Below are 16,109 nucleotides of genomic sequence, written 5' to 3'. Positions count from 1 at the left end.
TGATTGTTGAGGACTAGAGTACACTATACAGACAGTTTTCTCTCTTTTTTTCACAGCATGAAAACCCAGTGTCCATATAGCTCAGAAAAGAAGTCAGCATGGACACGGTTCTAAAAAATATAGAAAACAGAAAGGGGTTTTAAAGTCTTTCCACGGTGCCAGTTACTGAATTGATTAAAGATATAATATGCAAAAGAATCTTAAAACATAGAATATTCTGATTCTTCCAAGTACTATGATTTACACATGGCTGTTATGATTTTAATATACCCAGCTTAAAGTACAGCAAAATTGTTGGGGGCAATTAAGCTGACTTTGTAATAATGCCGCTTGGGGTGTGTGTGAAAGCCCTAATAAGCAGGCATATACATAGAATGAAGGCTACTGCTAAGCTTGTAAGCCGCCCTGAGTCTTCGGAGAAGGGCGGGATATAAATGGGATTAAAATAAAAAATAAAATAAAAAATAAATAAGGCTGAAACTGCATGGGATGCCGAGGGTGTGAAGGATGATAGGAAAGCAGCAAATAAAATGCTGATATTAGGGATAACAAAGAACAGGAGAAAAAGATTTGTTTTGAACTTGAAACAAGCACAAGTTCTGTCTAATTGCACTGGATTGGCTACAACGAAAGAAGAACCAGAACTTTTTGATGCTTTAATGTTCTAGAACAAAATCAGCGCCCTGCTTCTGCTGTCAATATAAACTCACATGGTTGCTGTGGAAACTAGCAGTTTAGTCAAGAGTCAGGGAAATAACAGCAGACAAAGAATGTACTCTAAAGCAGAGCCTCTGAAAGAAGTCTGCCTGAGTGATTTAAAAGGAGCGCACAGAAGATTAGTTAAAATCTAGTCGAGTTCTAAGAGCCAGGTCAATATTGTTAGCCAGCCCAGAGCAGAATCCACACAAACATCAAAGTGGAACCAGAAATCAGACAGTTGCTTCCAATGAGGGATCATGAGTCATGGCTACTTCTTAAATCAAGGGATTTACTCCCTTGTTTTACAAAATGTTTCCCGTCTGGTCTGCCTGGGAAGACTGACACCAGTGGACCATGAAAGGCTATTTGTTTTATTTTGCTTTTTTTCAAGCTTGCTGATAGAACAGTGAAACTGACAAAAAAAAGCAGAAATTGTAACTTTCTCTAGAAGCCCAAACATCAGATATAATGCTAAACAGCATCTTGAATTGGATTTGGAAGCTTGCTGGGAGCCAATGCACCTTACAGAGCAGCAGTGTTACCTGAGTGTATTGAGAAGCACCAAAAGCTGCCTAGCTAGCTATGTTTCTGAACAATTCCAGCTTTGAATGTTCTTCAAGGGCAAGCCTATATAAAATCCATCGAAGTATTCCAAATGGTAGTCACAATGAGCAAGGCCTCCTGATCCAGGAATAGGCACAACTGATGCATAAGATGATCCTGTGCAAAGGCCCTCTTACCCTTAGCTGCCACCTGCTTTGCAAGCAGGAATTGTGAGTCTAAGAGGACTCCCTCTTTGACAAGAACCAAACAGTTAAGGCTATAGTGCAAAAAACCCAGAGGACATCATTCCAGAAGGCTATCTCCATGCAGAAGAAAGGCCTCCTAACTTTACGATATCCACAAATAAGTAAATCATAAGCTACCATATAATTATTCCATCATCTACCTATACCAGCACATATTCAGGACCTTCTACAAATCACTGTAAACCATTATTATTGTCAACTCTACAACGAATCTGGCTACAGCCATCTTGGTTGTTCTAGGTTGCCACATAAATGGGAGGGGTGTGGAGTAGTCTAAACAATTCTGTGACCCATGGGAACCAAGGTCATTCTTTCGGTTAGGCTAGAGGGATGAGCGTTTTGGTAGAAAGCCCACCAAACTATTCTATTGGGGAATGTAGTTGATTTCATAGCACTGGGGTGGGAGGTTTACCTTGTAATAGTGTAACTCTTTGGAGGGAATTTCAGACTTGGGATTCACTTTTGACCGTGCCAATATTTTGTATCCAATAAACATGTTCTTTGAGGAAATCTCAAGCCTCGGAGTTCTGATTTATTTAGCTCTATCTATCGGAACCATGACAATTATTTTTTAAGCAAGTTTTTCTGAACTATTTTTTCCCCAGATGGTGTAAGAAATCTTAAAATGCTATTACATAACAGAAGCTTAGACAGGTTTTCATGGTTTAAGATGCTACATCTTAAACTATGCCTTTTAAGTCCTTTAATAATAGCCATGGAGAGTACCAGGAATATATCCCTTAAAAGAATGTAGTTACTGCAGAGCAAATTTGCTTTTTATTGCCCACAAACCAGGTCCATTTTATGACAACCACCTGCCCTTCATCCAATACTTCTTTTATTACTTCCTGGATGCCATTATTCAGTCAATTCTGAATCCATCACTTGTTTCATTTAGCCCACATATTATCATTTTATTAATGAGGATATTCTGAGAAACTGGCTGGCATGTTTGCTGAGATCAAAGTACACCCCTGATGTATTATGTTAGTTACTCTGCCAGAAAAGGAAATAGGGTTAGTCTGACATTACTTGCTCATGGCAGCCAAGAATCTGTGTGAATATCTTCTCTTTCACAACATGATTTATCTCTGGCAATCTGCAGCCTTCTATGGTTCAATTAAACTCCAAAGAAAATTCTGTATTTTTTTCAGAAGCAGTCCTACTGTCATTGGAATTGTTCTGCTTGCCACTGAAATTATTGGAGAATATCTTATTCCTCTGGGAAGTTCAGAGATATCCTTTATTTTTTTTTGTCCACAAATATGAAGGACAATCTTAAAAGATCATCTATATCCAGTTCTAATATTGTTTTTTTACTAGGGGGGGGGGTAAAATTCTATAAAGTATTTCAGTGTTTTATTCACACTGAGCTGCTTATCCACATTTCTACTGACGTAGGACTTTGTAACTAAGTTTGATAAAACCTACATAAGTACCTTCTCCTAGTCTAAGCAACCTGTTACGTTCACTTTTTTAAAGCGTATTAAATCACTTTTCTATCCAATGGATTGAAAAATGCTCACGCAGCAAACAAAGGTTTTGCCTTGAAATAAGGAAGGACAGCACACTAAATCATGGCAAAAAATGCTTGCTTCCCAAAAGGGGAGTGGAAAATGGAGAAACATTCTGAAACAAATTTAAATGCACTGAAAAAGAACAACACACACACAAAAAGAAAATTGCTTTCCTGAACTTGTAGTTGTCAGTAAAATACAGACTTTGAGAAAGTGCTGCACCAAAATCATGGATGAATAAAGAGTATTTTAATTGCACTTATTATTTCTACTAAGAAAAACTTTGGATTGTACAACCAGGCACTGCAGGAAAAAAACTGCACAAATAAATAAAAGGCACAATTCAGAATTTTAAAATGCATCATTTTACTTTTTCAAAAGATTAAAAAAAAACTCTTTACAGGATCTCAAACTAGTATATTCTCACTGGAAACAAGCTCCAGAAACAGGATAGGTTTTTTTAGCAGTTTTAATGTTTTCTTTTTCTTTTTCTTTTGACATAGTAAATTCTTCTCCAGTACGAATTCTGAAGTGAGAAGGCTGTTTTTGATATTTTAATTATAGCTCAAATTGTATATCCCCATTTGGTATTTTGTCTGTATCTGAAATAAAATGCTCCCATTTTTCTAGAAAATTTTCCACACTAATGTAGTTCTATCTATCTATATGATTGCAAGGTGCTGAACATGACTTCATGCCATATAATCAACCAACCAATCTTAGTCTAGAAAATGTTCCAAAATATTAATAGCAATAGACTTATATATCACTTTATAGTGCTTTACAGCTCTAAGCCAGAAATGTCAAACTTGCACTGTCACGTGACGTTGCGCGATGTATTGGAGCTTTTTCTCCATTGCCGGCAATGGGATGGGTGCGGTTTCCTGATGACCTGTCTGGCCTGCAGGCCAGCAGTTTGACACCCCTGCTCTAAGCGGTTTACAGAGTCAGCATGTTGCCCCCAACAATTTGTGTCTTCATTTTACTGACTTCAGAAGGATGGAAAGCTGAGTCAACTTTGATCCAGTGAGAATCGGCCTGCTGGCAGTCGGCAGAATTAGCCTGTAATATTACATGATAACCACTGTGCCACCATGGCTCTCCTTTTTTCATGAAACTTTTAAAGGTTAAATCCTGCATGTCTTTTGCATATGGAATTTGCAGCAATTACTTATACTATGAGCAAGTGTACAGCTTGGGGACCTCTGACTTAGATTATCGAGTCCAATCTCTTGCCAAGTACAGGACATTAAATAAAGCACTTTTGGCAGATGGTTGTTTAGCCTCTCCTTAAAGACATCCAGTGAAGGGGAAACCATCAACTCTTTGAGTAATTGTTTTTGACATTGAACTGTTGCTACTGTTGGGAAGTATATTCTAATGTTCAATCTGAACTTGCCTTTCTGTAATTTCAATTCATTATTCTGCATGATGCATTTTTAAATGATAAAGAAGAAAACTGACTTTTCATCTATTTGAAAACTATCAGCATTTCCCCTCACCCCCAAATTTTCTCTTCTTAACTCTTGAAATCTCTTTTGAGTTGCTAACTGCACTAGCTCAGTTACCTCGTCTGTACTGGTTAGGATAACTAAAATAACTATGTCTTCTTCAATGCTCTGAAGAAGAAAATGGTCCTAAATATTTTAAACCTGGTTGATATGTTGATAGCTGCTTCATCTGTAGTCAGAATGTTTGCAACCTGTCCATGGCCTAGGCCCGGGATATTTGCAGGACCGTCTGCTACCGGGGACGACTTCCCATCGCCCAGTGCGCTCACACAGAGAGGGCCTCCTCAGGGTGCCGTCGGCCAGACAATGTCGGCTGGCGACCCCCAGGGGGAGGGCCTTCTCTGTGGGAGCACCAGCCCTTTGGAACCAACTCCCCCTTGAGCTTCGGATGGCCCCGGACCTCCGGTCCTTCCGCCACGACCTCAAAACTTTTCTCTTCCATCAGGCTGACCTGGATTGATGATGGGTTTTTAAATATGTTTTAATTTTTAAATTTTTAATTGTGTAGTTAATTTATTTTGGGGCTATTTAATTCTTTTTTAATTTTTGTACTGTTGTTTTTTATTGTTGTTAGCCGCCCTGAGTCCTTCGGGAGATAGGGCGGCATATAAGTCCCAAAAATAAATAAATAAATAAATAAATATAAACCATTTTCTATTACAGAAATAGAAATTACCTGCTATTAAACATTTCTCTATTAATTAATTAACTTGTTAGATATTTATTCTGCCTTAAATACTTCATAAGTAACTCAAGGCAGAGAATATACCTAATACTCCTTTCTTCTCCTATTTTTCCTACAACAATAACTCAGTGAAGTGGGTTGGGCTGAAAGAATGACTGGTCTAAAGTCACCCAGCTGGCTTTCATGTATTAGAACTTAAGACTCTGCTGGTTTCTAGGCCAGCACCTTAAATACTGCACCAAACTGCCTTTCAACAAAACATACTGTACATATTAAACTGTTCTGAAAAGAAGTTGGCATGTCTTAAAACCAAGAGCTGGCTTCTTCTAACTTTGGGATACACATATTCTTTTTTTAAAAAAAAAATACTGGGTAGCTGAGTCCAATGCCTTAGTAGTATGTACCCTGTTAAGCTTGAGGTAAGAAGTTACAGAAAGTGATGGGACATGGCAACCACTTTGTGATAATATTACAAGGTCTCAAACTTCTAATTATCTTCACCAGATCAAACGTTTGCCTGGTTCTAATATATCCAACAATTAGTCATGAGTATTTATTCTGATATTAGTTCTGTAATATCTTAGTAACAGACTTTCCCAGCCTTGCTAATCAAGTACTTTTGGAGATTTAAGAACTCAACTTGGGAAGCTGTATTTAGGAATAAGGTGACAGTTTATGTGTTTTACTAGTAAAGGTAAATAAAATAAAGGTTTACCCTGCCTGGCATGTCTGACTCTAGAGGGCGCTGCTGATCTCTGATTCACAGTCGAAGAGCCAGTGTTGTCCACGGTCATATGGTCGGCATGACTATATCCTAAAGAAGTATGAAATGCTGCTACATTCCCACTGAAGTGGTACCTGTTTATCTACTTGCATGTGCATGCTTTCAAACTGCTATGTTGACAGGAACTGGGGCAAGAATGGGAGCTAATCCCATCACACGATTCTTGGGTCTTGAACTGCCAATCTTCCAGTCGACAAGCCCAGCGTCTTAACTGCTTGGCCCCCGTGCCTCACTTTGTTAGCAAACTATCACCTTGTCCCTAAATACAGCTTCCTAAGCATGCCAGGAACTATGGGCTGTAATTTAGGGCTGTAAGGCTATAAATGCAATGCCCATTAACAAATAATTTTTTTTTATTATGCCAACTCTCCTCCAGCTTCCAAGCAACTTCATACTGTGCTTTTCATACCAGGCACTGACTATATTCTCTCTCCCGCCTCCCTCAAAATATACCCATTCAATAAACAAAACATGTTTTCACACTGTTCAAAGAATAACTAGGCAATGAGGCGTGTAAAAGATACAGGGCTTTTGAATTGGAATGCAAAATACTTGTTAATGACCATAGAAAAATATGGTTGATTCTCTATTACTTAATGACATGCAATTTTACAAGTCAAACAAATCCACTGGTATCCTACTGCATTACATCTGAAACTGAATGCTATTTACATTTCATTTCATTTCATTCAGAACTAGGCACTGGGCAATTGGGGGTGGTGAGTATTATTTCCTAAAAAAAAGTAAAGACTATTATAGGGTTATTCTTAGCCAAAAAGTATAATTTATTAAATGTGACATCTTCTTCATTTTCATTACATTCAGTGAACCTTAAGTGTCTAACTAGGAACTTAGGTTTCATTGATTTCAACAGAAATTAAACACACTTTATCTTAACTTTATTTTTCTTAGGAGACCCTTTATGAGGCGGAGTCAGTGGTGTTCACTTTGATTGGTTGTTAGCTTCCAGATTTCTTAGCATTTTTATTATCTCTTCTGAATTGTGTGTAAATGTGATTTACCTTTAAGTGTCCATTCTTGGCAAATTTCCCTGAATGCTAAGTTTCCAGGAATTCCCTAGCCTTTTTGGATTTAGCTTTGTCTAGGATGCTCACAGTTTCCCAGTTGAAACTATGGTCGAGTCTGTCCATGTGGTGTAAGATTAAGGAGTTATCCCTTAATCTCAATTGGGATCTGTCTCCTGGGGGTTCTCCTAGATTCACAACTCTTTTTTTTTATTGAAAAGTTTTATCATACATTTTATCTTTGACAGTCCCCCCTACCCCTCCCCTATCCCTCCCTCCTTACCCCTCCCCCCCTCCCCACCCCCCCCCCGACTTCCCAGAGCTAAGTACAAGGTATAAAAAACAAAAAAAGAATCATAAACAACCATATGCTAACAACCATAGACTCTAAAATCTATCACTCTCTAGCTCACATAGGATAACTACAAACACTATTAATATAGAATATATATAAAAAAAACAGAAAAAAAAGAAAGGAAGACTTATTCAAATACTACCTGAAACTTCTTAATCCCATATTTGTTCTGGATATACTCAATCCATTCCTCTTAACAGTTTAATAGCCTCCTTAGACTTCACAACCTCTAAATTCAAAATCCAAGCCTTTTCTTTTTCCTTTATTTCATTCCCCAATTCTTCCCTCCTAGCTTCCACAGCACATCTATGTTTATTGTTCATATATATCAACACCCCTCTCAAATAGGCCTTGCTAGCATCCCAAACCATATCCATAGAGGTGCCCTTATTCATATTAATTTCAAAAAAAACAAAAAACCCTTCATCCGCTGTTTACATTCTTCCACATTTCTCTGGTTTCTAAACAAATTCTCATCTACGCGCCACGAGCGCCTATCTCTATTGTCCTTATAAATCTCTAGCCAAACTGGGCTATGATCAGAAATAGTTCTTACACATATCTTCACCTTCTTAATCCTTAAAAAAAAGTCATTTGTCAACAAAATAAAATCGATCCTGAAAAAAAATTGATGTCTGTCAGAAAAAAAAAGTATAATCCTTTTCATGCGAATGTCTTTCACGCCAAATATCTCGCAGTTCCAAGTCATCCTTCATTTCAAAAAAGGATTTAGACAGTCTAACATGACTTGGGTCCATCTGTACATCCAAAACACCATTCCAATCCCCCATAAAAATAAAAAATTTATAATCCAACTGGGTAAACTTTGTATGAAATAAACTAAAAAAGTCAACTTGTTGTTAATTAGGAGCATAAAATCCAACTAAAAGCATCTTTTTACCTACTAGTAGCAAGTCTATCATAACGTATCTTCCATGCTTATCTGCTTCAATTAAGTCCACTGTTAAAACACTTTTAAGATAAACAACCACTCCATTTTTCTTATTCATTGCAGAAGCAACAAATTGCGTGCCCAACCTTGAGTTCGATAAATACTTTTGGTCCACAACCCTAATATGCGTTTCTTGCAAACATATAACATCTATCTTGAATTGTTTTAAATATTAAAAAAAAACTTTCTTCCTCTTCTGTGATGAATTTAGTCCATTAACGTTCCAAATTAAAAATTTAGTTGCCATGCATATCATCCCAAAGCTCTTGGAGCAGCTTAAATAGGACTATCTTTTTTAAGCCGTGCTCCTCCCACTACTTGGCTGTAAGTACATTTTGGAAATTCCATAGACTTCTGCTGATCTTATTCTTTTATTTTTTTTTTGATCGTTTTAAAGTAGCACGCATCTCCCTCTGCTCTCTAGAATCATCCAAAGAAGTTGTAGCTTGATCTCCTCCAGCACCATTCTCCTCTGTCTGTCCATCTTCAGCCTCTTGGTGTTCTCCTTCTCCAGATCCCTTTGCAGCTTCCAGAAGTGATAGTGGGGTTGCTTTTAAAACGTTATTGTAAAAATCACGCGCCTGCATCACAGTAGCCAAACGGTACCTTTTACCTTCATGCATCACCATCAACCCAACTGGAATCTCCCATCTGAACCTTATATCTCGTTGCTTGAGCTCTTGCACTAAAAATGTAAAATCCTTCCTTCTCCTTAAAATCTTTGGAGGAATTTCTTTTAGAACCAAAACTTCTTGATCAGCAATCACGACTTTAGTACCATAAGCAGCTTGAATAACTTCATCTCTAATTTCCCTCTTTGCAAAATAAACCACCACATCTCTAGGTAGCTTTCTCTGTCTGGCAATCCATGAATTCACACGAAACACTTTATCCATGCCTCCCTTTATTTCAGATGCTGGCTGACTCAATACTACTTCCAAAGCCTCAGAAATCAGCTGCTTTAGATCTTCCTTAATATTCTCTTTTAAACCTCTGATTCTAACAGCGTACTGCATCTGGTAATATTGAGCAAGACTCAATTCTTTGTCCATTTTCTCTCTTAAATCTTCATTTTCCAGTACTTTTGCTTCTAATATGGCATTTTTTTGAATCAAATCTTCCACTTTTTCATCCAAATCTTCCACACATTCAGCCACTCTATACACTGAAGACAAAATGTCTACCTTCATCACTCTGAACTTCTCTTCCATCCTCTCTTCTATTCTCTCCTCCAATTTCTCCAACTTCTCCTCCATCTTTGCAAATTTATCACCCATTGCTTCCAGAATTACCTGGGCATATTTTCCAAGAGCATCTTGTAAATCCTTTGGTGTCAATACATCAGGAAGAAGCAACGCTTGCAATGATGACTGTTGCACCGGAGAAGTTCCAGCACTCCAAAGAGCTTTTGGAGGAGGTTTAGCCGCCATCTTTACTTTCACTTACTACGCACTTTCACTTTTAAATTCATAAAATCCATTAAGCTAGAAAGCAGCAATAAAAATCCTCTTCACCTTTTCCTCCTGTACCGCTCTGCCTGCTCCTTTTATTCCATGGTCTTTCCTTCTGGCAGGGGTGGTCGCAAACGCCTGGCTCCGCTCCAGAAATCACGGAGCAGAGACGCTGACCAGCTGGGAGCAGCCCAGGCTACGGGGGAGTTCGATCCTTCAGCCGCCCAAGCTTTAAGCTCAGGCGGCCCCGGAGAACTCAACCCCTACCTGGGGGCTCACCCCCTCCTCTTCTCCCGAGGAGGGGGCTTCAAATCCACCCGAACAGCTGATCGGCGCTGTTTCGGGTGGAAATAACACAGCTGAGCCGCGGGCAGCCCGAAAGGGCTGTCTCCGGCGCCGCGCCGCCACCGGAAGTCCTAGATTCACAACTCTTGCTTGATGGGAGGAGTCGTGAATCTAGGAGGAACCCCTGGTTACAGATTCCAATAACAGTTGTGGCTTGATGGGCCTTTACACACATTGTCTTCTGGTCCAATTGTGCTCATTCCTGAATCAGCAAACCCTGCTTACACTCAGTCATGCCCAAGTTACTTCCAGATTGGACTACTGTAATGTGTCCTATACATGGGGCTGACCTTGAAGAGTATTTGAAAGCTTCATTCGACATAGATCAAGGAACAACCAAGGAGTAATGAACTGTTGTCTTTTACCCTGTCTGGGAATGCCTCAGATGAACTAGCCTACTTGGCACTGGCAGACAGAAACACCAGTTGGACTCACAAGTAATTTAGTTTACTTTGGAATAATGAACCTTCTACGCCACTGCCAAGTATTTGTTTCAGCTGATTACTGAGAGAACGAATATTCCGCTTTCTTTCCAAAAGTGATTTGGGTGATATAATCTGGTTATTAATTAGGAAGAAACTACACCTCTCTGCCTGTTAACTACAGTTGCATCTCCAATTCGAGATACTGCTCACCTGTCCTTCAAGGAATGTGGAACCTGCTCATAGTTCTCTGGGTGGGTTTGGAGGAAAAGTTGCTTTAAGATTCAGGTTGTTATTAAATTATTCTTTCTAAAAAGCTTGATTTATTTTAGTGGAAAGCGAGATTGCTGTAATTGAGACCGTACAGGATGCCTAATTTTTTTATGTCAGCCACTGAAGCTCGTATCTTTGCTCCATCTTCCTTCCCGTTTTCCCCATTTTTATTTGTTTAGCTATATTTGGTATTTCTCATATCATTTACATCGCCCCCATGCTAGATAATCCCAAAAGCTACCTTTTATATTGAAATAGGAGGTTCCAATTTTCTGAAAACAAATTCTAAGAATTTGTGCAATCATAAGGAAAATGATAGCGGTTAAATATATTTTAAAAGGACAAAGTAGATTATTTTGACACTTTTGACAATTGGAAATGAAACCAAACAGCAGAAATATTTAATGCTACTTTCCTTCATGATTCTGATCACCGCCAGAGATGTTTAGACAAAAAAACAAACAAACATCATGAGACCTTCTTCATAATGACAGTGGTGCTCTAAACCTTACTGCACAGAAGTAAACAAAATTAGGGAGAGTGCCACGAGTAAGAAATAAGAAAAATAAGAACAAGAAATTTTTAAAAACCCAGGTCTCGCATTGCACATTGATATAATTGCATGCCCAATAAAAGTGCTAAGTGCTAAATAATAAATATTTATTTCACATTACAATTATTTGTGCCTGATATAAAGCATAGTCATTGGCTGGGGGGGGGGGAACAGAGCACACCAATTAAGCTTGCTATCAGCTATTCTATTTATACTAGATAATGGTTAACAATAGCCAAAATTACGTATGTTGGAGATATGTCAGTGCACATTATCTCTTCTGAATATGAAAAATTATTAAAAATAAATTTATTTGAAATTCTGATATTATTACTGGTAGCCCTCAGCTTCCGGATAATTCACTTCCTCCTGGGCCTTCTTGGTCCCCATTCTAGTACCTTTCTGCAAAAAGGGAGCTTGGAGACAAGTCAGAAAGAACCCAACAGTGTTGGGTTCAATGGTGTATTCCTCAGAAGGGATATACTGTTGCCTTCATCAAGCCAGGCACAACAGCCCCTCACTTTTATTGTATTGCTTATGTTACTTCTAAGGGAGGCGGTGGCTCAGGACGCTGAGCTTGTCGATCAGAAGGTCGGCAGTTTGGCGGGTCGAATCCCTGTTACTCGTCCCAGCTTCTGCCAACCTAGCAGTTCAAAAGCACGTAAAAATGCAAGTAGAAAAATAGGGACCACTACGGTGGGAAGGTAACAGCATTCCGTGCGCCTTTGGCGTCTAGTCATGCTGGCCACATGACCACGGAGTCGTCCTCGGACAAGCGCTGGCTCTTCGGCTTTGAAACGGAGATGAGCACCGGCCCCTAGAGTTGGAAACGACTAGCACGCATGTGCAGGGGAACCTTTACCTTTACCTTTATGTTACTTCTAACACAAAGCACGAACATCCTAGAACTGTCACATTCAGACTTAAAGGAAGAGGAGAGGACAGCATTTAAATAAATGATATGTGGGAATATGTGTGTTGTAGGTCATGGAAAAGATCTGGAAAAAAAACCCTGAAGGTCAGGAACCAGATTTTAAAGCATAAGTCAAATACCTTTCCAGCCATTCTATTCAAATAGGTTTTTGGGGGGAGGGGCTTAAATTATATGGCAGGATAAGCTACTGTTCAGAAAAGGAAATGTGACATTCTTCCAAAACTCTGATAGACTGATTGCTTGCAATACATCCATGAAAAATCCCCAATTCAATCTTTATCCTTTCAAACTGAGGGAGGGAAGGAGGAAGAGACAGAGGCGAAAAGAGAGAGGAAAGAGAGAGGGGGGAAGGAAGAGGAGGAGGGAGGGAAGGAGAGAAAAAAGAAAAAGCTATCTCAGATGGCTTGTTGGCATGAACCAATCAACCCAGCCATAGCAGTGCCAAAAGGGTAGAAGCTAAAATCAGTCATGAGGAAGGACCAAGGGACTAGCAGTTGGAAAGCACTTCATTTAGAAAGAACCAGCGGGAGAATAACAGGGAACAATAGCTGGAGTACAGAGAACACAGTGAAAAGAATGAGAATTAATGATTTTTTAAAGGATGGAAATAATTTCTTTATGATTTGAACTCCGCAACGTACAAACCTACAGGCACCCGAATGGTACCTGCGTGTCAGGACCTGACATTCCAATTAGCAAGGCACCCAAAGGCAAACACAGCTTTTAGCAGGCCAATCTTTGGGGGGTGGGTGGGTGGGGGAGGCAGGCAGGGAGGAAACATACCTTGTCTAGGGGGAAAGTTTAGGGAAGACGCATTTGAAAAGAGCAGCAGAGTGCAGGCAGGAACAGGAGCCAAGGCCGTTTAAAGAAAAATGGAACAAAGGAACAAAGAGGTAAGGGGACAAATATCAGGGGACCAAAGTGTTTCTCTGGTGTTCAAGAAACAAGATAAATATTTTGCAGACATCAAGAGCTGAGGGCAAGCGAGCAATATTAAATAAAACAGATCAAAGAAACAATGAAATAAGGAGCAGATAAAAGAAGGATCCAACAAAATCGAGACAGAGGGGTTTTTTTTAGTTTTTTTAAAAAAAGGATCAACGTAAGCAGATATTCCAATAAACCAGCCCTGTCAATCATTTGTCAAGCCAGCCGGATGTGTTGAACTGCAATAACCATAATCCACAACCGGCAAAGTTAACAGGTGTGGAAGTGATAATCCAATATATTTGGATAGTGTCTGATCAGAAACCCTGTCATCAAGTCCTAATTCCAAAGGTTTCCTGAGACTTACCACTAAAATCAAGAGAACATCCATCTGCTGTGACCATCCAAACCAAAGAAACTGAACTAAACTGGCTGCTGCTGTTCTACAATTTAATATCCAACCTTTCTTTGGATACATTTATCCAGAAAAATGGGTGCTCCTTCATCCATAGGAGGTGATTTTATACAGCTGAAAAATGTATGAAAGCATATATATTTCCTGCTAGCATTGTATCTTAATGAGACGGATGGAGCTGATCAGAATAATAATAATCTGGCAGATTATGCAATGAAACAATAACACTAATAACAGAGAAGGAAACAACAGATAGCAAATGACACCTCTGCAAAGAAGAAGAAAAAAAAAAGCAGAAGACCACCTAGTTACCTGCTGCAAAAGGAACACACAAACTGATGCTTGGAGAACACTTAGAACACTAAACAACTTGTATATTCTAATGCTGAATTCTTAAGGCCAGAATTTCTGTTGTTAAACAAGGCAACTGTTAAGTAATTTGCACCCAATTTAATGGCCTTCCTTGCCAGGGTTGTTAAGTGTATCACTGCAGTTGTTAAGTGAATTGCGTGGTCATTAAATGAATCCAGCTCCCCCTTATTGACTTTGCATGGCAGAAGCTGGTTAGGAAGGTCGCAAACGGTGATCACATAACACTGGGATGCTACAACTGTTGCAAATAAATGCCAGTTGCCAAGCATCCAAATTTTGATCCCCTGACTGTGAGGGACGCCGCTAAGTGAGAGGACCCGTTGTAAGTCGCTTTTTTCAGTGCCATGATAACTTTGAACAGTCACTAAACGAATGGCTGCAAGTTGGGGGCTGCCTGTGGATCAAGCTTGCTTAGGTCTATCTCAGAGGTCCTCAACCTTTTGGGCACCAGGGACCAGTTTTGTGGAGAAAGTTTTTTCCGCAGACCGAAGAGTGCATGGTTTTGTGTGCTGCCTGCATCCCACGGGTGGGGCTTTGCTTGTTTGTGCGGACCGGATGCTGGCATGCTGTGGCCCGGTACTGGTCTACGGACAGGGGGTTGGAGATCCCTGGTCTATCTGACTTTTTTTGCTCGTTTGAACTGTTGAGATTTTAGAATGAAACCAGCAGATGAGAAGCTACCGTAAACTGGATTGAGGAGATGAGACTTGTAGCTATTACATCTTCAGAAGGAACAGCAAAATTGTCACAGTTTCACACTTTACATTTTTAGGGTACATTTTTGGATTTAGAAAAACAATACAGGTAGCCCTTGACATTTAACAGTTCCTTTAGTGACCGCTTGAAGTTACGACGACACTGAAAAAAGTGACTTATGACCGATTTTCACACTTACAACCCCATGGTTATGTGATCAAAATTCAGACGCTTTGGCAACTGACTCACATTTATGACGGTTGCAGTGTCCCAGAGTCATGTGATCCCCTTTTGTAACCTTCCGACAAGCAAAAACATTGGAGTGATTCACTCAGCAACTGTGGCAAGAAAGATCGCCCAAAGGGGGCAAAACCCACTGAACGAATGTCTCACTCAGCAACAGAAATTTTGGTCTCGGTTGTGGTCGTAAGTCGAGGACCACCAATTTACAGCGATATGTATTAAGAAATCTTCTGTCAAAAGGTGTTTTTTTTTCTTTTACCTTGGGATCTGCAGTGAGCAATTTGAATGCTTGATACACTTGTGCTTCTTTCACACCTCCGCCAAGATCCAGGAAGTTGGCAGGCTTCCCACCATTAAGGGAAATTATATCACAGGTTGCCATTGCAAGTCCAGCACCATTTACTGTAATTAAAGAGAATTAAATTGCTGGGGTTTTTTTACAAGATGAAATATGAACACATGCAAATGTAGATGCAAGGTGCCAAAACCAAAAGAGAAAGAGAGACAGAAGATAAAAGAAAAAGATCAGAAGAAGGAACAGATGGAGAAAAAAAATAAACCTATGGAAAATTGGACATTTGCTTCCAGGTCCTATGACTCTCATTCAAGGTGTCTCAATTTACTGAGTTGTTTGGTGCCTCCTCAGGGCAGTGTACAGGGCAATAAATATAAAAACGGAATACAAAAGTTAAAAAATGATTAAATATTATGCCCAAGTTTAAAACAGTAATTAAAAACATATTAAAACCCCAACCCTAACCCATCAAACCAGGTCAGACTGCTCGAATAAATAAGTTTTTAGATCGCGCCGGAAGGAGCGAAGGTCGGGGGCCATCCGGAGCTCAACCGGCAAGCGGTTCCACAGGTCTGGCGCGCCCACAGAGAACGCCCTCCCCCTAGGGGCCACCAATCGACATTCTTTGATCGGAGGCACCCTGAGGAGGCCCTCTCTGTGGGAGCGCACTGGACGGAGGGATGTTGACGCCGGCCGCAGGTGTTGCCGTAGGTAATCCGGACCCATGCCATGTAGGGCTTTGTAAGTCATAACCAACACCTTGAATCTCACCCGGAGGACAACCGGCAGCCAATGCAGCTCGCGGAGCAAAGGTGTAACATGGGAGTATCGGGAGACTCCCAGCAC

General features: G+C 39.9%; 1 protein-coding gene across 1 annotated transcript in view; it reads right to left on the bottom strand.

Moving 5' to 3' along the window:
* SUCLG2 (succinate-CoA ligase GDP-forming subunit beta) overlaps positions 1-16,109 on the bottom strand; it is a 273,548-nt gene that overhangs the window by 75,847 nt on the left and 181,592 nt on the right. Inside the window, exon 9 of the mRNA XM_081315922.1 lies at positions 15,228-15,370. Coding sequence (XP_081172048.1) covers positions 15,228-15,370 — 143 coding nt within the window. The remainder of the gene's footprint in view (positions 1-15,227; positions 15,371-16,109) is intronic.

This window comes from Vipera berus (assembly GCF_964194415.1).
Source record: "Vipera berus genome assembly, chromosome: 2".
Taxonomy (NCBI): Eukaryota; Metazoa; Chordata; class Lepidosauria; order Squamata; family Viperidae; genus Vipera; species Vipera berus.
The sequence above is the reverse complement of the archived record's forward strand: the minus strand, read 5'-3'. Positions and strand labels throughout refer to the sequence as shown.